Source organism: Nerophis lumbriciformis, linkage group LG18 (genome assembly GCF_033978685.3).
Source record: "Nerophis lumbriciformis linkage group LG18, RoL_Nlum_v2.1, whole genome shotgun sequence".
Lineage (NCBI taxonomy): Eukaryota > Metazoa > Chordata > Actinopteri > Syngnathiformes > Syngnathidae > Nerophis > Nerophis lumbriciformis.
In genome coordinates, this window is record NC_084565.2 from 19,438,241 (window position 1) to 19,465,028 (window position 26,788).

The 26,788-nt window shown below is 37.8% G+C and overlaps 1 protein-coding gene across 1 annotated transcript in view; it reads left to right on the plus strand.

Moving 5' to 3' along the window:
• lhx4 (LIM homeobox 4) overlaps positions 1-19,191 on the plus strand; it is a 30,022-nt gene extending 10,831 nt beyond the window's left edge. Inside the window, exons 4-7 of the mRNA XM_061977799.2 lie at positions 3,568-3,770; positions 9,141-9,295; positions 10,610-10,781; positions 18,083-19,191. Of these exons, the coding sequence (XP_061833783.1) occupies positions 3,568-3,770; positions 9,141-9,295; positions 10,610-10,781; positions 18,083-18,471 (919 nt within the window). The 3' untranslated portion in view covers positions 18,472-19,191. The remainder of the gene's footprint in view (positions 1-3,567; positions 3,771-9,140; positions 9,296-10,609; positions 10,782-18,082) is intronic.
• The last annotated feature ends 7,597 nt before the right edge of the window (positions 19,192-26,788 follow it).

A 26,788-nucleotide genomic window follows, 5' to 3' on the forward strand; every position in this document is an offset into this window, starting at 1 on the left:
TATTAGATTTCTGAGTAAATACAGATCCTTTGAAAGCAAGAATCGAGATAAGGTTTTGTTGCTCTAAGCTCAGTGGATGATGGTTTAAACCAGGGGTGTCACATCACAGTCATGGTTGCCTCAGAGGGCTGCTTGTAACAGTGAATTATATTAAAAAAAAAATATTATTTTTTTTTTTTTACAGTGTATGTAAAAAATAATTATATAATAATCACATACATATATATACTTTCCCATGTATTTGATTATTATATAATTATTTTATATATACACTGTAAAAAAAAAAAAAAAAAGTGATTATACTGTATAACTGGCAGCTCAGTCGCCAGAATTTTACTCTAAAATTTCTTGAGTTTTGTCTCCTGCATATATATAAAATAACTGGAATGAAAAGGAAAGACCGTACCACTGTTTTTTTTAACGGAAAAATTCATGCAACAGAGCTGCCAGTTTTTTGTTTTTCTTTACCGTGAAATCTACGGCTGTTGTTTTGATAGTGTATTACTATATATGGACAAACAGTAGCAAAGTTGATTTTACGCAAAAAAAACACAAAAAAAACCTAATTTGACCGTAAAATGTATTATCATTTTAACAGTGTACAATTTGATGGATAACTTGCTTTGAAATCATAAGTCAAGCAGATATTTAAATATTTATATTTACTTTACAAAAATAATTGTTTTGGATTATGTGATGATGTAATATTTTGTTGCATTATTAAATAATATTAACGTTTAAAAGATATGCAATTGCATGCAGTGCATGTATTTATTTTAATGTCAAAGTGGAAAGGACATACATTTAGGGCATTTTATTTCCAGGCTTTCACGGTCCACATAAAATAATGTTGCGAGCCAATTCTGGCCCTTTGACCTTGAGTTTGACACAGGTGGTTTTAAACAGTGTTTGTTTGACCTCCAGCATGCGGTCAGGGGTCGTGTTTAAGGCCACATAATGAGCACAGCTGCACAAGCTAAAATGGGGTTCTACAACAACTTTCCAAAGATATCAATGCATGATTTGAGTTATTTTAGTGGTTTTCACACTTTTTTCACCAAGTACCTCCTCAGAGAACACTTGGCTCTCCAATACCACCACAATGACCAACATTAAAATACAGGAGCATAGTAGGCCTAAGCATTTATTTAAAAAAGCAAAGGTTTTATTTAACACACACACACACACACACACACACACACACACACACACACACACACACACACACACCTTTATATATATATATATATATATATATATATATATATATATATATATATATATATATATATATATATATATATATATATATATATATATATATTCAATATTTTTGGTCACTCAAACATTACACACAGTGTGAACAGTAACACTGTGTTTGAATATAATTAATAATTAATAATATTTCAGTGATTATTTGGCGCCCCCCGCGACACCGAGAGGGACATGCGTAGAAAACGGATAGATTTTGCATACCACTAGAACACAGGTGTCAAACTCAAGGTCCGGGGGCCAGATCTGGCCCGCAACATTATGTTATCTGGCCCGCAAACACCTGGAAACGATATGTGTCAATAAAGTACTTCATATTTTCTCACTAAATGTAATGTATTTTTTCCCATTTTGACAGAAAAAATATATGTACTGCTTGAAATTGCATGCATTTTAAACTTTAATAGTATCCAATATTGCAACAAATATCACAGTATATTATCATACTTTCCCAAAACATTTTTTGTCTAAATAAAAATACTTAACTTTACAGCAAACTACCCATCAAATTCATAAAAATGACGATGAACTTTACGTTGTTCTTTACAGAACTCCTTCATTCCGCACTCCATCCAGCTGTATAGTCACATGATATCTGTCTATTACCTGACACCTTCTATGTTAGCTACCTCTCTTTGTTTATAATGTCTATTTTCTGCTGGATCTACTCTCTATTTTATGTTGCCCTTTCTTTTTTTAAATTTATTTCTTTTTTTTTTTTTTTTTTTTTTTTTGCTGCAGTTGTTACATATACTGTAATATTGTACAGGGTAATTGTTATTTGTTATATATTGTATATATTATATAAAATATAATATGATATATCAATATATATTATATACTGTATATATAATATGTAAATATTACATATATGTTATTTTTATATTGCTACTATGGTACATTTTTAGTATACTTAATACCTGCATTATTCTTTCCATCCTTTGAAACTGAGCTACTGTGTGGAACAATTTCCCTTGTGGATCAATAAAGTTTGTCTAAGTCTAAGTCTAAGTCTAAATTGGAAAAAAAAAAAAAATACTACTGTTTTTTGCGTTAAAATTCTGTTGACTGAGCTGCCATATTTTTTACTGTAAAATATTGTTTTGAATTAACTTTTAATTACTGTAAATGGGAAAAACCATACATCTGTTTTCACGGTAGAAAAACTGGCAGCTAAATTGCCAGAATAAAAAAAAAAGGAACTTGTACAGTTTTTCCATTATCAATATAATGTTGTAAAAACCAATGTCACTTTAATAGTAAAATTCTGGCAATTCTGCCAGCTTTTTCCGTAAACCCCCCCAAAAAACAGTGGTTCTGTTTTTCCATTTACTGTAAAATGTTGTCGAAAAAAACAACAACACTATTTTACAGTAACATTTTGTAAATGTAAAGTTGTTACTGTAAAATCGACAGTCTACTTAAAACAATTTATACAATTAATAATGAAATAGAGGCAAATTCATACATTATTCACTCTTACAATCGGCCCTCTAATGGCAGCCATAACTGCCTTGTGGCCCTCAATGCAAACCAGTTTTGACGTCGCTGCACTTGATGGAGCCACATGTTGAGGATCCCTGGGTCACGGTATTGTATTTTGCTGCGGTGCACGACTGCTTTGCACCACACCGAGCAGCTGTTCTTACTATTTCCACCCTGTAATGTCGCTGAACAACCCGGCTGAGCTGCCCTCAGTTGCAGCAGCTTTGCATCACTAAAAATGTTGTGCCTATAATGTTGTGGCTTGTGGGTGTACAATAACAGGGACATCCACTGTGTGTGTGTGTGTGTGTGTGTGTGTGTGTGTGTGTGTGTGTGTGTGTGTGTGTGTGTGTGTGTGTGTGTGTGTGTGTGTGTGTGTGTGTGGAGGTTTCACCTTGCTTTATTTCCTGAGGGTTGCTGGTGTGATTTAAAGCCTCTCCTGAGTCAGTGTTTTATTGCTTCTCCTGAGGGTGTGTTTACTGTGAACACCACCTTCTCCTCCTCTCAGTACACTTCTTCTGCAAACACACACACACACACACACACACACGCACACACACACACGCACACGCTCAGGCCGCAGTGCATTGATCTCGTCCATCCATCAAGCTGCAGACAGGTCTATCGTTAACAGAAATGCATTCCAGTGCTGATTTTCCCGCTTCAACAGCTGGAGCTCCTATTAACACAGACGTGTGCACCATCACTCTTGCACTTGAGATGAAAAATACTGGAAGTGCAGCACAAGGAACTCACCTCAGCAGGTCTACTTTGAGCACTTCTGACCTTATTTTCTCCCCCCCTTTGCAGGCGTTTTGGAACAAAATGTGCATCGTGCCAACAGGGGATCCCTCCCACACAGGTGGTGCGGAAGGCCCAGGACTTTGTGTATCACCTGCACTGCTTCGCCTGTATCATGTGCAGCAGGCAGCTGGCCACCGGGGATGAGTTTTACCTCATGGAGGATGGCAGGCTGGTGTGCAAGGTGGACTACGAGACGGCCAAACAGAACGGTGAGAGTGCAGGTGATGATAGATAACAAAAAGATTATGTCACAGTGGATATTTGACACGCAATAGCAGAAAACCAAGATAATAACATTGCAGTTATGGTTGCCCTCATTATATACAGTATATACCGTATTTTTCGGACTAGAAGCCGCAGTTTTTTTCATAGTTTGGCCGAGCTCCAGTGCGACTTATATATGTTTTTTTCCTTCTTTATTATGCATTTTCGGCAGGTGCGACTTATACTCCGGTGCGACTTATACTCCGAAAAATACGGTACATGTATATATATATATATATATATATATATATATATATATATATAATATATATATATATATATATATATATATATATATATATATAAATACATTAACAATATATTTTTTTACATAATCTGCAAAAAAAAAAAAAAAATCAACATTTTACTTTAAAAACTGGCAGCTCAGTCACCAGAATTTTACAGTCAAAGCCGTGTTTTTTACAGCATATAAAAAAATGGAATAAATAGAATGGATTGGAGAAACAATACCACTGTTTTTAGTGGTAAAATTCAAGCAACAGAGCTGCCAGTTTTTTGTTTTTTTTTACCGTGAATTTAAAAAAAAAAAAAAAAAATTTTAAGTGTTTTAGCGTCTTACTGTATATGGAAAAATACAGTAGTGAAGTGAATTATATTTATATAGCGCTTTTCTCTAATGACTCAAAGCGCTTTACATAGTGAAACCCAATATCTAAGTTACATTTTTAAACCAGTGTGGGTGACACTGGGAGCAGGTGGGTAAAGTGTCTTGCCCAAGGACACAACGGCAGTGACTAGGTGGGCAAAAGCGGGGATCGAACCTGGAACCCTCAAGTTGCTGGCACAGCCACTCTACCAACCGAGCTATACCGCCCCACATTACCAAAGTTTATTTTTTTTTACGGTAAAAAAAACTGAGTCGGCGGAATTTAACCGTAAAATCTATTGTCAATTTTACAGTCTACAATTTGATTGATAATTTCTTTTGAAATCATAAGTCGAGCAAATATATAAGTACAGTATTTATCTTTATTTGAACAAAAAACATTTTTGGAATATATGATAATTTAATACTTTGATTTAGATAATATTGAATTTTTAAAAGATATGCAATTGCATGCAGTACATGATTTTTAATGTCACAAGGGAAAATATATTTAGTAAGAAAAGATTAAGCATTTTATTAACGCATATTATTTCCAGGCTTCCAGGGACACATAAAATAATGTGTCGGGCCAGTTTTGGCCTTGAGTTTGACATCAGTGATTTAAAGCATCCATTTATGCTCCAACGGATAATAAATGATCTACAAGTTTTGTACTTTGCTAACACAATATAATAATCATAATAATAATAATAATAATAATAATAATAATAACAACAATAATAATAATAATAATAATAGTAATAATAATAATACTACTATGACTACTACTACTACTACTAATAATAATAATAATAATAATAATGATGATGTTGTGAGAAAAATCAATTAAAAATAATGAAATTCCAACTAAAGAAAATAAAGCAACATGTAACAATGACATAGAACTATTAAAAAAACCAATACACAACTCAACAATATATGACAATGATTTAAGAAATAATACATAAGATGTATGCTTTGAAATGGACTAAAAAGCGTTAAAACATGGCTGGGTGCAGCATACCTTCATAAAGTATACCTTAACTTGCTGTTATTGAGAGGCAAAATATTTTGCGATTGGTACAACGGACTTTGGTGGTGAGTTGTGAAATTATTACCCCCTAAATTTCCCTTCTCACAAAAAGCAAAAAATATAAATAAAAATGACAAGATATATATGTATAAAAAATTATAATAATAAATATATAATTAAATTTAAACAAGTATAAGAAAACACAAGCACACACATACATATTAATTTATGTGTGTGTGTGTGTGTGTGTGTGTGTGTGTGTGTGTGTGTGTGTGTGTGTGTGTGTGTGTGTGTGTGTGTGCGCATATATATACAGTGTACATACACATCCTGTATGTACACTGTACATATATACACACTGTATATTCTTGGCCTGTCAAATGTAAAGAGTTACTGCACATACAAAAAAATACCGCATGAAACATTGTTATATCGATGCAGATTTATCACCAGATATATTTTGACCCCACGTGCTTTGACTGAAAGGCAGCGTGGGTTGTAGTGGGGTCAGTAATTAGGGCCATGCATACACCAGTGCAAAGATGAGTGACCACACTACAACTAATGTGCTCTCTGACAAATTTAGCTTCAAATGGAACTCCACTGGGACTTTAGATAAAACTGTTACTAAGCTTTGAGAAAATAAGTAAATTATGTTGACTTGTCCAGGGTGTACCCAGCCTTCCGCCCATGTGCAGCTGAGATAGGCTACAGCACCCCCCGCAACCCCAAAAGGGACAAGTGGTAGAAAATGGATGGATGGATGTTGTGCATGTTTGTGCAAGACATTCCGAAATATTGAGATATTTTTTAAAGTGATCTAAAAATTCAATTTAAAAGTATGATTAATAATGAATACAGCTGGGGTAGGCTCCAGCACCCCCTGCGACCCCAAAAGGCACAAGCGGTAAAAAATGGATGTGTGTGTATATATATATATATATATATATATATATATATATATATATATATATATATATATATATATATATATATATATATATATATATATATATATATATATATGTATCCATCCATCCATTTTCTACCGCTTGTCCCTTTTGGGGTCGCGGGGGGTGCTGGAGCCTATATATATATATATATATATATATATATATATATATATATATATATATATATATATATATATATATATATATATATATATATATATATATATATATATATATATACATATATATATATATATACATATATATATATATATATACATATATATATATATATATATTTTTTTTTTTTTTTTTGACAAAACTGAGGTGATTATACAAAGTATGTGGTAAGATGGATGTTTTCATGGAGGATAGTTTGCTTCAGATACAAGGTTAAAGGTTAAAAAAATTCTGTTAAATGTAATGCATTAATCAAGTGATAAATACAAAAAAAAGTATTAATCATACACACACACACACACATATATATATACACATATATGTATATATAAATATATATATACTGTATATACATATATATTTGTATATACATATGTGTATGTATGTATACATATAAATACATATGTATGTATATATATATATATATATATATATATATATATATATATATATATATATATATATATATATGTATATATATATATATATACACACACACATATATATATACACATATATGTATATGTATATATATATATATATATATATATACACACACATATACACACACACATATATATATATATATATATATATATATATATATATATATATATATATATATATATATATATATATATATATATGTATATGTATGTATGTATGTGTGGGAAAAAAAATCACAAGACCCTTGTGTCTTGTGATTTTTTTCCCACACATACATATATTGCGCTCTACCACGGTATCGAGCACTATTTTTTGGATAACCTTATTAAGACATATATATATATATATATATATATATATATATATATATATATATATATACAGGCCGAACGTTTACTCTGATTACTGCTTGCACACTCTTGGCATTCTCTCGATGAGCTTCAAGCACACCTGTGAAGTGAAAACCATTTCAAGTGACTACCTCTTGAAGCTCAACGAGAGAATGCCAAGAGTGTGCAAAGCAGTAATCAGAGCAAAGGGAGGCTATTTTGAAGGAATTAGAATATAAAACATGTTTTCAGTTATTTTGCCTTTTTTGTTAAGTACATAACTCCACATGTGTTCATTCATAGTTGTGATGCCTTCAGTGACAATCTACAATGTAAATAGTCATGAAAATAAAGAAAACGCATTGAATGAGAAGGTATGTCCAAACTTTGTCCTATATATATATATATATATACATATATATTTATATATATATATATATATATATATAAATAAATAAATAAATGGGTTGTACTTGTATAGCGCTTTTCTACCTTCAAGGTACTCAAAGCGCTTTGACACCACTTCCACATTTACCCATTCACACACACATTCACACACTGATGGAGGGAGCTGCCATGCAAGGCGCTACCAGCACCCATCAGGAGCAAGGGTGAAGTGTCTTGCTCAGGACACAACGGACATGACGAGGTTGGTACTAGGTGGGGATTGAACCAGGGACCCTCGGGTCGCGCACGGCCACTCTTCCACTGCGCCACGCCGTCCCTATATATATATTTATACACATATATACATATGTATGTATTAGAGATGTCCTATAATATCGACCTGCCGATGTTATCGGCCGATAAATGCTTTAAAATGTAAAATCGGAAATTATCGGTATCGGTTTCAACCTTTAGATTTTCCCGGGAGACTCCCGAATTTCAGTGCCCCTTCCGAAAATCCGGGGCAACCATTCTCCCGAATTTCTCCCGATTTCCACCCGGACAACATTATTAGGGGTGTGCCTTAAAGGCACTGCCTTTAGCGTCCTCTACAACCTGTCGTCACGTTCGCTTTTCCTACATACAAACAGCGGGCCGGTCCAGTCACATAATATATGCGGCTTTAACACACACAAAGGTGAATGCAATCATACTTGGTCAGCAGCCATACAGGTCATGCCGTATAAATAACTTTAACACTGTTACAAATATGCGCAACACTGTGAACCCACACCAAACAAGAATGACAAACACATTTCGGGAGAACAGCCGCACCGTAACACAACATAAACACAACAGAACAAATACCCAGAATCCCATGCAGTTACAATTCAAACAGTTTTAGGTATGCCGTTTTTTAAAATGGGGGCATCATTTAAATGTTTCTACAAAATGTTGTTGAATCATTTCGAGTGCGACTGTTTACATATGTACCTCACAGCAAAAAAAAACAAAAAACCTGAAAGAGTGTAGTTCAAAATAAAGTGCATGGATGATAGATGGGAAATAAGAAAAGGGTTGTGTGAAAAAGCACACACTGATATGAATGTGAATATGTTTGCCCTCATTGTGGATGTAAAGTGAAGCAACACTTCCTTGTGTGCGTGTGTGTGTGTGTGCGCTGCAGTCCCAAAGAGTGTGTTGTCCTGTCAGATTTATGTCCTAAGCAGCAGCGTGGGCCAAGGCAGTGGCACAAGGACAATAATGCACAACAAGGTTCTCACCATAGAAGACAGTGTGTGCACCAGGCTGAGCAGGGCAGACTGCTCAACACAAAGGACAAAAACAACCACTCATCTGCTTGTGCTTTGCTTTTTAAGATGATTCGGAGGCAGGGACCAAGCGACCGAGGACCACCATCACAGCCAAGCAGCTTGAGACCCTCAAAAGTGCCTACAAAAACTCCCCCAAACCTGCGCGACACGTCAGAGAGCAGCTTTCATCCGAGACAGGGCTGGACATGAGAGTCGTGCAGGTAGACATGACATCATCAATACTTTTAGACTAGACTTAGACTTAGACTTCCTTTTTATTGTCATTCAAATTTGAACTTTACAGCACAGATAAGAACGAAATTTCGTTACATAAGCTCATGGTAGTGCAGGATAAAAAAGCAATAAGGTGCATATATAAATAATAAATATATATAAATAATATATAAATATATATATAAAATAAATAAATATATATAAATACATATAAATAAATAAATGGATTACTGTACAGATAAATATATTGCACTTTTCCACATGCGTCCACATTTATGGATGTATGTTATATTGTCTTTTTTATTCCAGCGAGTTAATCCATTTTGGGGGAGTTGAGGGGATAATTTAATTTAATTATTATGCGTTCAAGAGTCTTACGGCCTGAGGGAAGAAGCTGTTACAGAACCTGGAGGTTCTGCTTCGGAAGCTGCGGAACCTCTTTCTAGAACAGTGGTTCTTAGCCTGGGTTCGATCAAACCCTAAGGGTTCGGTGAGTCGGCCTCAGGGGTTCGGCAGAGCCTCCGCCGCGGAGGTCAAGACACGCCCGACTCATCGTGTAAATAAAACCTTCTCCCTATCGGCGTATTATGGATACCCCCAAACAATGTGTGAGCAAACGCAAAAACTCTTTGAGCATTCGATGGAGCACATGTGGTCACACCTGCAGCAAACCTGTCCCAAACCTGACTAAATAACAAGTTAAAGGTTTTATTATTGTAATAAAATGACAACAGTCATTTCCATGAGATTATTTTCTAATATAAGTGTTTTGGCCCACTTACAATGACTATAACATATTGTTTTTCATGAGCGGTGTACTAGTATTATATGTCTGGCTGGGGGGTCCTACTTTGGAAATAATGTGTACCCCTTTCAGTTATCGCATTTAGTTTCCACTAAAACATTCACATGTTGCACAATGAGATGTAAACATGGGATTATGTGTACATTCCTGTATCTTTCTGTTTGTAAAATATATATCTATTAGTATATTAGTATTTCTTTAATATAATAACATAATTTTTTGATTACGGTTCGGATTCGGTGAATGCGCATATGAAACTGGTGGGGTTCGGAACCTCCAACAAGATTAAGAACCACTGTTCTAAAGTCCAGCAGTGAAAACAGTCCTTGGTGGGGGTGGGAGGAGTCTTTGCAGATTTTCTGAGCCCTGGTCAGGCAGCGGCTTTTTGCGATCTCCGGTAGCAGCTTTTTGCGATCTTAGTACGACAATCCTTCATTTGAATGCACTTTTATAAGAAACTATCACAACTTATCATGTATTCCCATGTATTTTGCAGGTGTGGTTCCAGAACCGCAGAGCAAAAGAGAAGCGTCTAAAAAAAGACGCCGGCCGCCATCGCTGGACTCAGTTCTATAAAAGTGTTAAACGCAGCCGAGGGGGGTCAAAGGTGGAGAAGGAGAGCTCGGCAGACGACGCAGGACTGAGTGACAGCGAGCTGAGCTTCAGAGGTAACGACTGCTCCCTGGTCATCCTATAGTACACAGGTGTCAAAGTCCTTTTCACTGAGGGCCACATCGCAGTTATGTTTGCCCCCAGAGGGCCAAACATAACTAACAGTGAATACTATTATTACACTATTTTTTATGCATTTTATTAGTAGATTTTTTTTAAACCAAAATGGAAAAAAATATGGTAAATTGCAATAATTTCACCTCAAAATTGAGTGTATATTACTGTCAATGGAAAACCAGTACTGACCGCAGTACTGTTTTTCCATTTTTTCAAAAAAAAATTTCACTCAATTTTAAAATATTGTATATTTTATGGTAAAAAAAAAATCCAGAATTTTACTAGTTTTTTTATTAGTTTTTTTTATTGCAAATAAAAAAAACTTAGAAAAAACAAAACAAAAAAAAACAAACAAACAAAAAAAACTGCAGGGCATGTGCCTCACAATACGAAGGTCCTGAGTAGTCCTGAGTTCAATACCGGGCTCGGGATCTTTCTGTGTGGAGTTTGCATGTTCTCCCCGTGACTGCGTGGGTTCCCTCCGGGTACTCCGGCTTCCTCACACCTCCAAAGACATGCACCTGGGGATAAGTTGATTGGCAACACTAAATTGGCCCTATTGTGTGAATGTGAGTGTGAATGTTGTCTGTCTATCTGTGTTGGCCCTGCGATGAGGTGGCGACTTGTCCAGGGTGTACCCCGCCTTCCGCCCGAATGCAGCCGAGATATGCTCCAGCGACCCCCGCGACCCCAAAAGGGACAAGCGGTAGAAAATGGATGGATGGATGAAAAAAAACTGCAATTTTACAGTTATTTTTTTGCGCCTGAGCTGCCAGTTTGTTCATTTGTTTTTTTTTTACAGCGAAATCAACAACTGTACGGCACCACACTTTATTACAGTAAAACAAGTACTGTTTTTTTCATTTAGAGAAAAATGCTGTAAAAACCACAGTAAATTTCTAAATTTTTACCATAAAATCTATTGCTACTTTTATATTTGATGGATAACTTGCTGTCATGATCCGTGGCCCGGATCATGTTTTTGTTATATTCTGTTAGTTTTGGACTCCCTTAGTTCCTGTTTTTGTGCACCCTTGTTTGTTTTTAGTTACCATGGGTGCTTATTGTTTCCACCTGTCTCTGATTGGTGCTCAGGACGCTCAAATGTTTTCCGAGCACTAATCAGAGGGACTATTTAAGCCTGCCTTTGCCGATCAGTCGGCCTGGCTTCTTTGTTTGCTTCTTGCCATAGTTACGTGAGTAGTCCTTATCTCTAGTCTATGCCAAGTGTTAGCTTTAGCGTCCAGTGTGATCGGCACCTTTCTCCTCTGACTTGTTTTCAGTTTTTTGTACTTGTTGGATTTCGACAATAAACCATTCTGTCACAACGGGGGAGTCCAAAACTAACAGAATATGACAAAAACACGGATCATGACACTTGCTTTGAAAGCATTATTATTATTATTCTTTATTTCTATTTTATAAATGGTTTGAATGTTTGATCATATATTTTTGCATAATTAGACAATATTTGTGAACATAATTTGCGATTGCATGGAGTAAATTTTTTTTTTTTCTCCCAAAATAGAACGAATACATTTAGAAAGAAAAGTTACACTACTTTATTGATACATATTATTTCCAGGCTTTTGAGGGCCAAATAAAATGAAGTGGCGGGCCAAGTCTGGCCCCTGGGCCTTGAGTTTGACACCTGTGCTATAGCACATTCAGTACGACACAGTATGTAGTACTACACAGCAACGTTCCCTCTAAGGTGTACGCCTGTGCAATTGTGCAGTGCTCAAGCGTCCTCTGCGCACGGCAAATCTATGCCACGCACAAAATCAAATAAAAAAATAAGCGCATAACAATTTTCGACACAACACGGACACGACAGAGAAAACAGTTTTCGTCATCATTGTTCAAATATTGCAGCGTCTGTCGAGACGCTTTGAGGACATGAATTCCATCCATCACTTTACTGAGCAAAACTCTTTATTGTCGGCCACAAACACATCACCAAAATATTAGTAAAAAAAATTATATCTAGCAAAACTGGTCATTTTCTGCAGTACAAACCAGACCAAAACCAACTTTGTTATATCAACAGCACCCGCTCGCTCTTTCTCACTTGCGCCAACACATGCACATATGACACTTAGCCAGTGATGCGTTTCACAGCCACACAAAAAGTCGGATAACTCCAACACCACACATAAAGTGTCATTCCAGGTCGTTACACTATGATTTACCAATCAAATGTGTGCTTATTCTAGTGCCATTCATTAGGAATCTTAATTTATAAATATTAATCATGAAATGCTGTTAGTATATTGAATAAATACTAATACAAATGTATTTTTTACAAACAGGAAGTTGCAGGAATGTACACATGATCCCCTGCTTACATCTCATTGTGCAACATGGGAATGTTTTAATGGGAACTAAATGCAATGTCTGAAAGGGGTACAAGTTATTTCCAAAGCAGGACCTCCACCCAGGCAAACATTACAAGTACACAGTTCATGAAAAAAAACTATATTTTTTGTTATTGTCATTGTAAGTGGGCCTAAACACTTATATTAGAAAATAACCTCATGGAAATGACTGCTGTCATTTGATTCTTATAATAAGAGAATGTTGTCTGTCTATCTGTGTTGGCCCTGCGATGAGGTGGGGACTTGTCCAGGGTGTACCCCGCCTTCCGTCTGAAAGCAGCTGAGATAGGCTCCAGCGCCCCCGAAAGGGACAAGCGGTAGAAAATGGATGGATGGATGGAGATTGAACTTGTTATTTAGTCAGGTTTGGGACAGGTGTGCTGCTGGTGTAGCCACAGTGTGCATGTCTGATGTTGCTCACATGGGCTCCACTGAATTCTCAGGGAGTTTTTGCGTTTGCTCACACACATGAAAAATTAGAGGGAACATCGCTACACAGTATGTAGTACTACACAGTATGTACTGCATGTTTTACCATCTTAGGAAGATTCATGGTTTGCATACAAAACTTGAGATATTTGCATGCTTCCAACTTTGTGGAAACTGATTCGAGAAGGTCCTATTTGTATGACAACATGACTGTTCCTATACTACATATCGTATATATAAGCAGGTCCTGAATGTGCTAACATTTTTTTCATTTTTCAATTCAAGTGTTTGCACTTGATTTGCTAATTAGCAAAATATAGAACTTTTTGACAATTTTACTAATCTTACCTGAGGTTTTATTAGCTTTCAGCTATGATTATTAAAATGAAGCCACTGTGCCTCAAATGTTATCTTTTTTTTGTAAACTGAATTTATTAGGAAAAACATGAAAAAAAAGAAGTATTTATTATTATTATTGTGAAGTGAATCTATAGTTTTAATTTTGAATTACACCAATGAAATACATTTACTTGTATTATTAACGATGGTAGGATTAATTCACATGCACCTAAGTATATACTATATATTATATATGTGTACTACTTAATTCATAGGCTATTTATATATCCATTCATCCATCCATCCATCCATTTTCTACCGCTTATCCCGTTCGGGGTCGCGGGGGGTGCTGGAGCCTATCTCAGCTGCATTTGGGCGGAAGGCGGGGTACACCCTGGACAAGTCGCCACCTCACCCCAGGGGCCTATTTATATATGATTATAATTTATATATAATTATACGTATTATTTTATATACAGTACAGGCCAAAAGTTTGGACACACCTTCTCATTCAATGCGTTTTCTTTATTTTCATGACTATTTACATTGTAGATTGTCACTGAAGGCATCACAACTATGAATGAACACATGTGGAGTTATGTACTTAACAAAAAAAAAGGTGAAATAACTGAAAACATGTTTTATATTCTAGTTTCTTCAAAATAGCCACCCTGCACACTCTTGGCATTCTCTCGATGGGCTTCGAGAAGTAGTCACCTGAAATGGCTTTCACTTCACAGGTGTCATAGTTTTGATGCCTTCAGTGACAATCTACAATGTAAATAGTCATGAAAATAAAGAAAACGCATTAACATGAGAAGGTGTGTCCAAACTTTTGGCCTGTACTGTATTTGTCTATCAAATACAATAAATAAAAGTCAACTAGGAATGTTACATTTTGATAAATAGACAAGTATAAAGAGATGAAGTTGTACAACAAAGTAAAGTAACTCAAATCACCCTCAGAAGTAAATAAGAGGGAACTGAGAGGTGCTTGCATACCAATATTGCTAACAAGTGTTATTTTAAGTATTGGTGGAATTATTACGCCTACATTTCTTTTTGTATTGATTGTATTGTTCATATGCCGCAGTTATCGTCACACTTTTACGCTTTGCCATCACAAAAAATACAAAAAAAGCCAAAGAAAAACTAATAGCTAATTCTTTACTAATAAAGACTTTCATCACCAAAAGTTACTTTAACAACTCATTAATTAATATGATTTGCAAAACGCCGCATCGCCCAGAAAAAGGCTTGAAGATGATCTGTAAAACATAATCTATGCAACATTTTGACAAAGAACCACCATTACATGTTATGTAGACCACAAGGAAGTGTTTTAAATGTAGAAAAAAAATCATAATGTTTCATCCAGCAGCTATAAAATTATAAAATTATATTACTGAAAAGTCAATTTGTCAGAAATGTTTTATTTATTTTTTTGTCCAGTCCAGCTACTCAGTCAAATCATATAGTTGATGTAGATGCCCATGTCGGCTGTTCAGATTTACTTTTCACAAGAGAAGTTAGTTGTATTTGACTTTATTAAGTGGATTTATATTATTATTTGGTGCAGCCGGGCCGGAGCAGGAGGGGATAGAAAGAGCACAAAAGGAGGACAGAGGGGGAAATTGCAGGGACAAGACAAAGAGACAACAACAACAACAACAGAACAGCATCAGCAAAAAGGATGTGTACAAATATGATGGTAAAAGTGATAGCAAAGAAGCAGTTAGTGAAATAAATAATAATGCAGAAATGACAATGAGCATTAATACGCTACAAATGGAGCAATACAAATACCAATAGAAATAGAACTATTGATAATGAATAATAACAATAATTTACCTCTATTATCAACAATACAATTGTTTGTCAGATATTTTTAATGTAGACAGTCCATACATGTTGACAAGCACACACAGGACAGAGCTGCTGCGCAATCTTTCCCACAGTCGTGTGTCAGTTTGCACGTGCTAAGTAGAAACACTGCACCATCAAGTCCAGGGCCGGATTTTTGCCCCAGTTCATCTCCGCTCAACTTGCAGCGTAGTGTCGTCGGCGATCACTTGAAACGAGTATGATTATCCTCCTGTTGGTGGGATTGCCTTCAGGCAAAGTGGGGAGACTGGTGCACAGACAGCCCCCACACTGTCCTTGGCAAAGAGAAGGCCAGGGTCCAATGGCATGGAGACCAAGACAATTGGGGGCCCATCTTTGCTGCAGCCTTCTTCCGCCTTTGTGACCGTTGTGGAGGTTCTATGCAACCATCATCCGCCCACTCCGCCGTTGAGGTCTTTTTCGATGAGGGAGACGCGCAGACTCCAACGTCACTTATTCGCTGTGGGGAGCTGTATCCGGTGGCAAGGGAAACCCAGGACGACCGGCACCTCCTCACAGCTGCAGGAGGTTGCCGGAGCTCCGGTCTGTCGGAGGACCGCCTATGGTGCGCCTACCAGCACTTGCTTGTCTCTCAGGGTGTGCTCCCCTAGTCTTTTGTCTTCCCAGACTAACCCACAAGACAGCGGGGAGTGTAGTGCACCTGATTCCGTTCATGCTCAGCGTTCGTCTCTTCTTCTCAACAAAAAAGGAGAATTATAATCTTAGAGAAAAATGTCATTTAAAACATTTGTACGCATGCACAACACTTAAAACAGTGGTTCTTAACCTGGGTTGGATCAAACCCTAGGGGTTCGGTGAGTCGGGCTCAGGGGTTCGGCGGAGGTCAAGACACGCCCGATTTATCGTGTAAATAAAAACTTCTCCCTATCGGCGTATTACGGATACGGCAAGAGCAGAAGTCAGACTGATTTGCAGGTGTGTAATTTGTTGTGAGTTTATACACTGTGTTGGTTTTGTTCTTTGAACAAGGTGATGTTCATGCACGGTTCATTTTGTGCACCAGTAAAAAAACATGGTAACACTTTAGTATGGGGAACATATTCACCATTAATTAGTTGCTTATTAACATGCAAATTAGTAACATATTGGCTCTTAACTAGTCATTATTAAGTACTTATTAATGCCTTATTCTGCATGGCCTTATTATAACTCTAACCCCCTAACCCTGGCCCTAACCCTCTAACCCTAACCCTAACCAAATAACTCTAAATTAAGTCTTTGTTACTTAGAATATGTTCCCCATACTAAAGTGTTACCCAAAACATATAGGATTGAATTCAAAGTCTCCCTACTAACCCACCAGTGCCTTCATGGAAATGCCCCCCTCTACATCAAAGAACTACTCACCCCCAAATCCTCCACACGACACCTCCGCTCCGGACAGGCTAACCTCCTCCAACCTCCGAGGACAAAGCTACGAACAATGGGAGAACGGGCTTTCTGCTCCGCCGCTCCCAGTCTGCGGAACGCTCTCCCTGACCACCTGAGGGCAACACAGACTGTGGATGCTTTTTAAAAAAAGGCTTAAAAACCCTTCATTTAAAAAAAAGCCTTTTCTTTTTTTTTTTAGATGTATGCATACTAGTTTTAGCTATTTGGCTGCTCTAGTTTTTATTTTATTTTTTATTTTTTATTATCTTTTTATTTTAATTTATTTTATTTTATTTATTTATTTATTTTTAATACACTGTAGCACTTTGAGGTTGTTTACTCAATGCAAAGTGCTTTTTACAAATAAAATATATTATTATTAGTATTGTTATATAACTTTGTCTTGAATTTGAAAACATTTTTTATTTATTTTTCACTAAAGAAGGGTTCGGTGAATGCGCATATAAAACTGGTGGGGTTCGGTACCTCCAACAAGGCTAAGAACCACTGGCTTAAAACCTTTAGTATATCAGTATATGCAAGGTTGTTTAGACATTTAAAAACAAATAGAAGGAGTTTAAAATTGATTCGGTAACGCACAGGGAGCCAGTGAAGGGACGCTGATATAGGGGTGAACACAAGTGAACACAAGTTTTAGCAACTGCTATGTCAAGGAAAAGGGGCAGGATTAAATAAGCTCTGCTTCTTCCTACTCCTTTTCGAACATGTTGAATAGAGAAACTGGATCTTGTGATGCATCATGTTGTATGCATGCATGTTCCAAATGAACACAAACTCAACCCAACTCTCCTCCGCAGATGACCAGGTGCTGTCAGACCTGGGCCACGCCAACGGCCTCTACGGGAGCGTGGGCGACATAACAAACAGCGCAGTCCTGAACGGCGGCTTCTCGGTGGACGCGGCGGGGCAACCGTACCACGACATCCGCGCCGGAAGCCCCTACGGCCTCCCGCAGTCGCCCTCCTCCATCGCCTCCCTGCCGGGTCACACCCCTCTACTCAACAACCTGGCGTTCAGCATGGACAGTCTGGGAGCGCAGGGCGGAGCAGGCGGCGTGGGACAGGCCCTGAGGGCCATGGCGGGGGGCCCCGCCTCAGACCTCTCAACGGGCAGCAGCACGGGATACCCCGACTTCCCCACCAGCCCCGCGTCCTGGCTTGACGAGATGGACCATTCCCAGTTCTGAACCACTGAGAGGACAACATACACACACACACACACACACACACACATACACACACGTCTTTTTACATGTTTCTATGTGTGATGAAGAGGAAACAGCTGCTTAAGGAACTCCGACTAGTGCACCGTACCAACTTCACCCGACTTCTCAACAACGTCAGGGCTAAAGTGTTGATCCGGAGGCGCCTTGCATGCTTCTGAGCGATCATGACGAGCCTTTTTTTTTTTTACGTTGACCATGCACTTTACTCTCCTCCCCACTTGCTGCACACCAGGACACAAAGGCAGAGTTGGACAAGCGGAAGGGAAAAACGGAGACGTATGCACAAGGCTGAGACAGTGTTGCATTGGGAGAGAATTTTACAAGAACTCTGGCACAAGCGTTTAGTTAAAGAAAAAAAACAAAACAACAAAAAAAACGGAGGTTTTTTCTATCGGGAAAGTCCATGTTTGGCTCGTCCATGAGTGCTGATGTTTTCATTCTGTGTTTATGGGTGCTTGACTTCATGTGTAATGCGTCAGTATTTCATTATCGCTGTCCACAGGCCAAATTATTTATTTGAAGTATTTATTCTCATAAAACGCACAGACAAAAAATGTCTTTATTTTTTATTATTTTTTTTTTACAAATGAAAATCATTCACCCAGGGATTGCTATGGGACGTATTAAGCGGCCTTCTACAAACCCCGTTTCCATATGAGTTGGGAAATTGTGTTAGATGTAAATATAAACGGAATACAATGATTTGCAAATCATTTTCAACCCATATTCAGTTGAATATGCTACAAAGACAACATATTTGATGTTCAAACTGATAAACTTTTTTTTTTTTGCAAAGAATCATTAACTTTAGAATTTGATGCCAGCAACACGTGACAAAGAAGTTGGGAAAGGTGGCAATAAATACTGATAAAGTTGAGGAATGCTCCTCAAACACTTATTTGGAACATCCCACAGGTGTGCAGGCTAATTGGGAACAGGTGGGTGCCATGATTGGGTATAAAAACAGCTTCCCAAAAAATGCTCAGTCTTTCACAAGAAAGGATGGGGCGAGGTACACCCCTTTGTCCACAACTGCGTGAGCAAATAGTCAAACAGTTTAAGAACAACGTTTCTCAAAGTGCAATTGCAAGAAATTTAGGGATTTCAACATCTACAGTCCATAATATCATCAAAAGGTTCAGAGAATCTGGAGAAATCACTCCACGTAAGTGGCATGGCCGGAAACCAACATTGAATGACCGTGACCTTCGATCCCTCAGACGGCACTGTATCAAAAACCAACATCAATCTCTAAAGGATATCACCACATGGCCTCAGGAACACTTCAGAAACCCACTGTCAGTAACTACAGTTGGTCGCTACATCTGTAAGTGCAAGTTAAAGCTCTACTATGCAAAGCGAAAGCCATTTATCAACAACATCCAGAAACGCTGCCGGTTTCTCTGGGCCCGAGATCATCTAAGATGGACTGGCAAAGTGGAAAAGTGTTCTGTGGTCTGACGAGTCCACATTTCAAATTGTTTTTGGAAATATTCAACATCGTGTCATCCGGACCAAAGAGGAAGCGAACCATCCAGACTGTTATCGACGCAAAGTTGAAAAGCCAGCATCTGTGATGGTATGGGGGTGCATTAGTGCCCAAGGCATGGGTAACTTACACATCTGTGTAGGCGCCATTAATGCTGAAAGGTACATACAGGTTTTGGAACAACATATGCTGCCATCTAAGCGCCGTCTTTTTCATGGACGCCCCTGCTTATTTCAGCAAGACAATGCCAAGCCACATTTAGCACGTGTTACAACAGCGTGGCTTCATAAAAAAAGAGTGCGGGTACTTTCCTGGCCCGCCTGCAGTCCAGACCTGTCTCCCATCGAAAATGTGTGGCGTATTATGAAGCGTAAAATACGATAGCGGAGACCCCGGACTGTTGAACGACCGAAGCTCTACATAAAACAAGAATGGGAAAGAATTCCACTTTCAAAGCTTCAACAATTAGTTTCCTCAGTTCCCAATCGTTTATTGAGTGTTGTTAAAAGAAAAGGTGATGTAACACAGTGCAGAACATGCCGTTTCCCAACTACTTTAGCACGTGTTGCAGCCATGACAATCTAAGTTAATTATTATTTGCCAAAAAAAAAAGTTTATGAGTTTGAACATCAAATATCTTGTCTTTGTAGTACATTCAATTGAATATGGGTTGAAAAGGATTTGCAAATCATTGTATTTCATTTATATTTACATCTAACACAATTTCCCAACTCATATGGAAACGGGGTTTGTACAATAGAATGGGCATTTTGACTAAATCTACTTTTAAAAAGTTAAAGTACCACTGATAGTCACACACACACTAGGTGTGGTGGAATTACCCTCTGCATTTGACCCAGATGAGGGGAGCAGTGAGCAGCAGCGGTGGCCGCACTCGGGAATCATTTTGGTGATTTATCAAATCAAATCAAATCAACTTTATTACCCCCAATTCCAACCCTGGATGCTGCTTATATCAACATGATTTTTATCAGGACGGAGGATCATGAACTTTCTGAACTCCTGTTTCCACTTTCAGTGTTACATTGAGCAGGGTAATGAGGTCTGCCGACGCCATGTTGGTCGTCGTGGAGAATGAATCAACAACAGCGCCTCTGCTGGTTTCAGTCCAGTAGTGCACCCCGTTTAGCCTCAACCACTTTTCAGTTCAGTTCACTTCGGTTTCAGTTTATGCATACGATACAATGTAACGCATCGCATATTTCCAGTTGTTTCATTACAGCACACCCGAAAAGGAGTAGGAAGAAACAGAGCTTATTTAATCCTACCCCTTTTCATACCATAGTCATTTTATCCCATTTCCTTGCTCTCTGTAACAGAACAGCGAAGAAATACATAATTAATAAATAATTGACCATAGTAAGCAAACAAATATTAAATAATAATAATAAGTATCAATGATTGTCACACACACACTAGGTGTGGCGAAATTATTCTCTGCATTTGACCCATCACCCTTGATCACCCCCTGGGAGGTGAGGGGAGCAGTGGGCAGCAGCGGTGGCCACGCCCGGGAATAGTTTTTGGTGATTTAACCCCCCAATTCCAACCGTTGATGCTGAGCGCCAAGCAGGGAGGTAATGGGTCCCATTTTTATAGTCTTTGGTATGACTCGGCCGGGGTTTGAGCTCACTACCTACCGATCTCAGGGCAGACACGCTAACCCAGGGGTCCCCAAACTTTTTGACTCGGGGGCCGCATTGGGTTAAAAAAATGTGGCCGGGGGCCAGGCTGTGTATATATACCGGTATATATATATATGTATACATATATATATATGTATATATACATATATACATTGTCTTTATAATCCGTTTTGTCATTTAAAGGCCGACTGAAATGTGATTTTCTTATTTAAACGGGGATAGCAGGTCCATTCTATGTGTCATACTTGATCATTTCGCGATATTGCCATATTTTTGCTGAAAGGATTTAGTAGAGAACATCGACGATAAAGTTCGCAACTTTTGGTCGCTGATAAAAAAGCCTTGCCTGTACCGGAAGTAGCAGACGAGTAGCGTGACGTCACAGGTTGTGGAGCTCCTCACATCTGCACATTGTTTACAATCATGGCCACCAGCAGCGAGAGCGATTTGGACCGAGAAAGCTACGATTTCCCCATTAATTTGAGCGAGGATGAAAGATTTGTGGATGAGGAAAGTGAGAGTGAAGGACTAGAGGGCAGTGGGAGCGATTCAGATAGGGAAGATGCTGTGAGAGGCGGGTGAGACCTGATATTCAGCTGGGAATGACTAAAACAGTAAATAAACACAAGACATATATATACTATATTAGCCACAACACAACCAGGCTTATATTTAATATGCCACAAATTAATCCCGCATAACAAACACCTCCTCCCTCCCGTCCATATAACCCGCCAATACAACTCAAACACCTGCACAACACACTGAATCCCACAGCCCAAAGTACCGTTCACCTCCCCAAAGTTCATACAGCACATATATTTCCCCAAAGTCCTCAAAGTTACGTACGTGACATGCACATAGCGGCACGCACGTACGGGCAAGCGATCAAATGTTTGGAAGCCGCAGCTGCATGCGTACTCACGGTACCGCGTCTGTGCATCCAACTCAAAGTCCTCCTGGTAAAAGTCTCTGTTGTCCCAGTTCTCCACAGGCCAATGGTAAAGCTTGACTGTCATCTTTTGGGAATGTAAACAATGAAACACCGGCTGTGTTTGTGTTGCTGCAGTCGGCCGCAATACACCGCTTCCCACCTACAGCTTTCTTCTTTGCTGTCTCCATTGTTCATTGAACAAATTGCAAAATATTCACCAACACAGATGTCCAGAATACTGTGGAATTTTGCGATGAAAACAGACGACTTGATAGATGGCTACCATGCTGTCCCAAAATGTCCTCTACAATCCGTGACGTCACGCGCTGACGTCATCATACCGAGACGTTTTCAGCAGGATATTACGCGCGAAATTTAAAATTGCACTTTAGTAAGCTAACCCGGCCGTATTGGCATGTGTTGCAATGTTAAGATTTCATCATTGATATATAAACTATCAGACTGCGTGGTCGGTAGTAGTGGGTTTCAGTAGGCCTTTAACATCAATTAACATTGATGTCCATCAACATTTAACATTGTCACGTTATCGATGGGAAAATTCATTTTTAGACGATATGATTTGCCTGAGCGGCTAGGAGACACCGAGAGTAACAAGCGGTAGAAAATGGATTAGAAAGGAAAGATTAAAAAATAAAAAAATAAAAAATAATAATAATAATAATTTTTTTAACTTGGGACTTCCTGTGGGCCGGATTTTGGATGCTGGGGGGCCGGATCTGGCCCGCGGGCCGTAGTTTGGGGACCCTTGTTCTAACCACTAGGCCAATACATAAATAATCTTTGTCTCAATTAAAAAAAAAAAAAAAGGAAAAAAAAACTTTTAGTTTAACTTTAAGACATGCTTGATCAGCAAATGATCAACAATCAATTAAACGATCAATAAACCCGTCTCTGACAAATGTCTTACTTTCTTTGGAATTTCATCTTGGTGACTCACAGTGATCTCTCAGCACTCACACGAAAAAAAGTGAAGTATTAAAAAAATAATTTCCGGGTAATCCATATTACTACGGTAATAAAAGAGTAGGAAATAACACACAAATTGCAGTAAAAACTTGCAATGTCACAAGAATAAAAAGATCGTAAAAGTAAAAATGTTGCAATATAATCCAAACATATATATATATATATATTTATATTCATCTGGTATTACAAGAAAACAAAAAACACTACTTGTCAGATAATTGGAAACAAAACAAATGTGTTGAGTTCAGGGCTGCCCAGACTTTTTGCCTTTGAGGGCCGAAGTTAAAGTGAAGTTAAAGTACCACTGATAGTCTCACACACACACTAGGTGTGGTGAGATTACCCTCCGCGTTTGACCCGTCCCCTTGTTCCACCCCCCTGGGAGGTGAGGGGAGCAGTGAGCAGTAGCAGTGGCCACGCTCGGGAGTCATTTTAGGTGATTTAAACCCCCAATCCCAACCCTTGATGCTGAGGTGAAAATATACCAATGGTCTTCAGGCCCAAAACAGCGATTTTAGGTATACAGCAACACCATGAGTGGGGAGTTTAGCCCCATGTCACCATATTCAGAAATGTGGCGATAACATGACAGACCATCAAGGATTGAATTGAAAGAGGTCAATATGAATTTGGACTGTATTCAATTTGGCAAGACACCCTCAAAATGACTCAGTGGGCCAGATTTAGACCTCTTGCCTGGTTGTTTCTGAGGAACAGAGTGATCAGGCTGATGGTGTTGCTGAGACGAAACAGTATTCATGGTGACGCATAACACGAAAACCTCAAAAGTTCTCACTTATTTTAATGAAAAATGTCTCTGCCTTTGTGTGGTTCTCTCCCGTCTGATCCGAGGGCTTCTCTGGGTAATCTACTCTGCGCTATCTGCAGTATCAACCTACTTACTGGGAGGCCAGATGTGTGGTCAGCCTGTTGTCTAACGGGCCGGCCTCTGTGTCAGAGGGATTAGCACACGCTGGTGCATCACAGACACCTTTCGCTTCACTCCGGGGCTTCCTTTTGGAAGGTTCTGGACCAGAAGTAAAGTATGGCAATCGTCATCTAGATAGGAGCTACTGGTTGTGTGAATGCTGGGAGAAAAGCACTGCACATTAATGCTGCTGTGCACCAGTTTGGGTCCGTGTACCTTCCTTAAATTCTATTTCCAATTCTGAAACGCAACTCAAAAAACTAAATCAAGGCCGTTTTTTGATTTTTATTATATATGGCAGATTTTAAAACAAACAAAAAAGGGTTGATTTTCATTAAAATATTGCCTTAAAATTGGATTTTGTGCTGTTTTCCTTTTATGGATTTGAATTTTTCCAGATAAACGTAAAAAAATTTGCTAAATTTTGTGGTTATCTTTGTGATGACAAATTGAACCGGAATCAGTATTTTAGCTTTAGTTTTTAGCATAACAGTAACATCTTTATTTAGCAGGAGTCCTATTGAGTCCTATGTATAAAAGAGTGTCATTAAATAGTGGTCCACCTTTTGTTTCAGAAATGCAAATAGAAAAAAAGGTCCGAAACTGTTAGCGTTATGCTAAAAACATGCTAAACGCAAAGGAAAGGCTAAAATACTGCTTCCGGTTCAATTTGTCCTCACACAGATAATGCACATTTTTGTCCTTATCTGAAAAAAAATTAATCCATAAAAGGAAAACAGCACAAAATCAAATTTAATGGCAATATTTGAATGAAAATCAACCCCTTTTTGCTTGTTTTCAAACCTGCCATATATAATAAAAATCGAAAAACGGCCCTAATTTAATTTTTTTGATTTGCGTTTCAGAATTGGAAATAGAATGAAGGGAAGGTAGTTTGGACAAAACCCTTCTCATTTAACATAGTGGGGAAGTGTTCCTAAACATTTGAGGTCCGTGTACCTTTCCGTTCATTCTATTTACAATTCTGAAACGCAAATCAAAAAACTAAATCAAGGCCGTTTTTCGATTTTTACTATCTATGGCAGTTTTTAAAACAAACAAAAAAGGGTTGATTTTCATTAAAATATTGCCACAAAATTGGATTTTGTGCTGTTTTCCTTTTATGGATTTTTATTTTTCCAGGTAAACACAAAAATCAAATTTATGTTTATCCAAAATGCAAAAATGCGTGGTTATCTGTGTGATGACAAACCGGGAGCAGTATTTTAGCTTTTCCTTCGCGTTTAGCATGTTTTTAACATAATCTTTGTTCAGCAGGAGTCCTATTGCCCTTTTAAAAAAGTGTAATTAAATAATTGTCCAACTTCTGCTTCAGAAATGAAAATAGAAAAAAATGGCCCAAAATTTGTTTTTTAAATTGCATTTAAGAATTGGAAATAGAATGAACGGAAGGACAAACCCTCTCATTTAACAACATGGGGAAGTGTTCCTAAACATTTGAGGTCCGTGTTCATTCTATTTCCAATTCTGAAACGCAAATCAAAAAACTAAATCAAGGCTGTTTTTCGATTTTTATCATGTATGGCAGATTTTAAAACCAACAAAAAAGGGTTGATTTTCATTCAAATTCTGCCATAAAATTGGATTTTGTGCTGTTTTCCTTTTATGGATTTTAATTTTTCCAGATAAACGCAAAAAAATTTGCTAAAATTTGTGGTTATCTTTGTGATGACAAATTGAACCGGAATCAGTATTTTAGCTTTAGTTTTTAGCATAACGGTGACATCTTTGTTTAGCAGGAGTCCTATTGAGTCCTATGTATAAAAGAGTGTCATTAAATAGTTGTCCAACTTTTGTTTCAGAAATGAAAATAGAATAAATGGTCCGAAACTGTTAGCGTTATGCTAAAAACATGCTAAACGCAAAGGAAAGGCTAAAATACTGCTTCCGGTTCAATTTGTCCTCACACAGATAATACACATTTTCGTGTTTATCTGAAAAAAAATTAATCCATAAAAGGAAAACAGCACAAAATCCAATTTAATGGCAATATTTGAATGAAAATCAACCCCTTTTTGTTTGTTTTCAAACCTGCCATATATAATAAAAATCGAAAAACGGCCCTAATTTAATTTTTTTGATTTGCGTTTCAGAATTGGAAATAGAATGAAGGGAAGGTACACGGACCAGTTTGGACAAAACCCTCTCATTTAACAACGTGGGGAAGTGTTCCTAAACATTTGAGGTCCGTGTACCTTTCCGTTCATTCTATTTCCAATTCTGAAACGCAAATAAAAAAACTAAATTAGGGC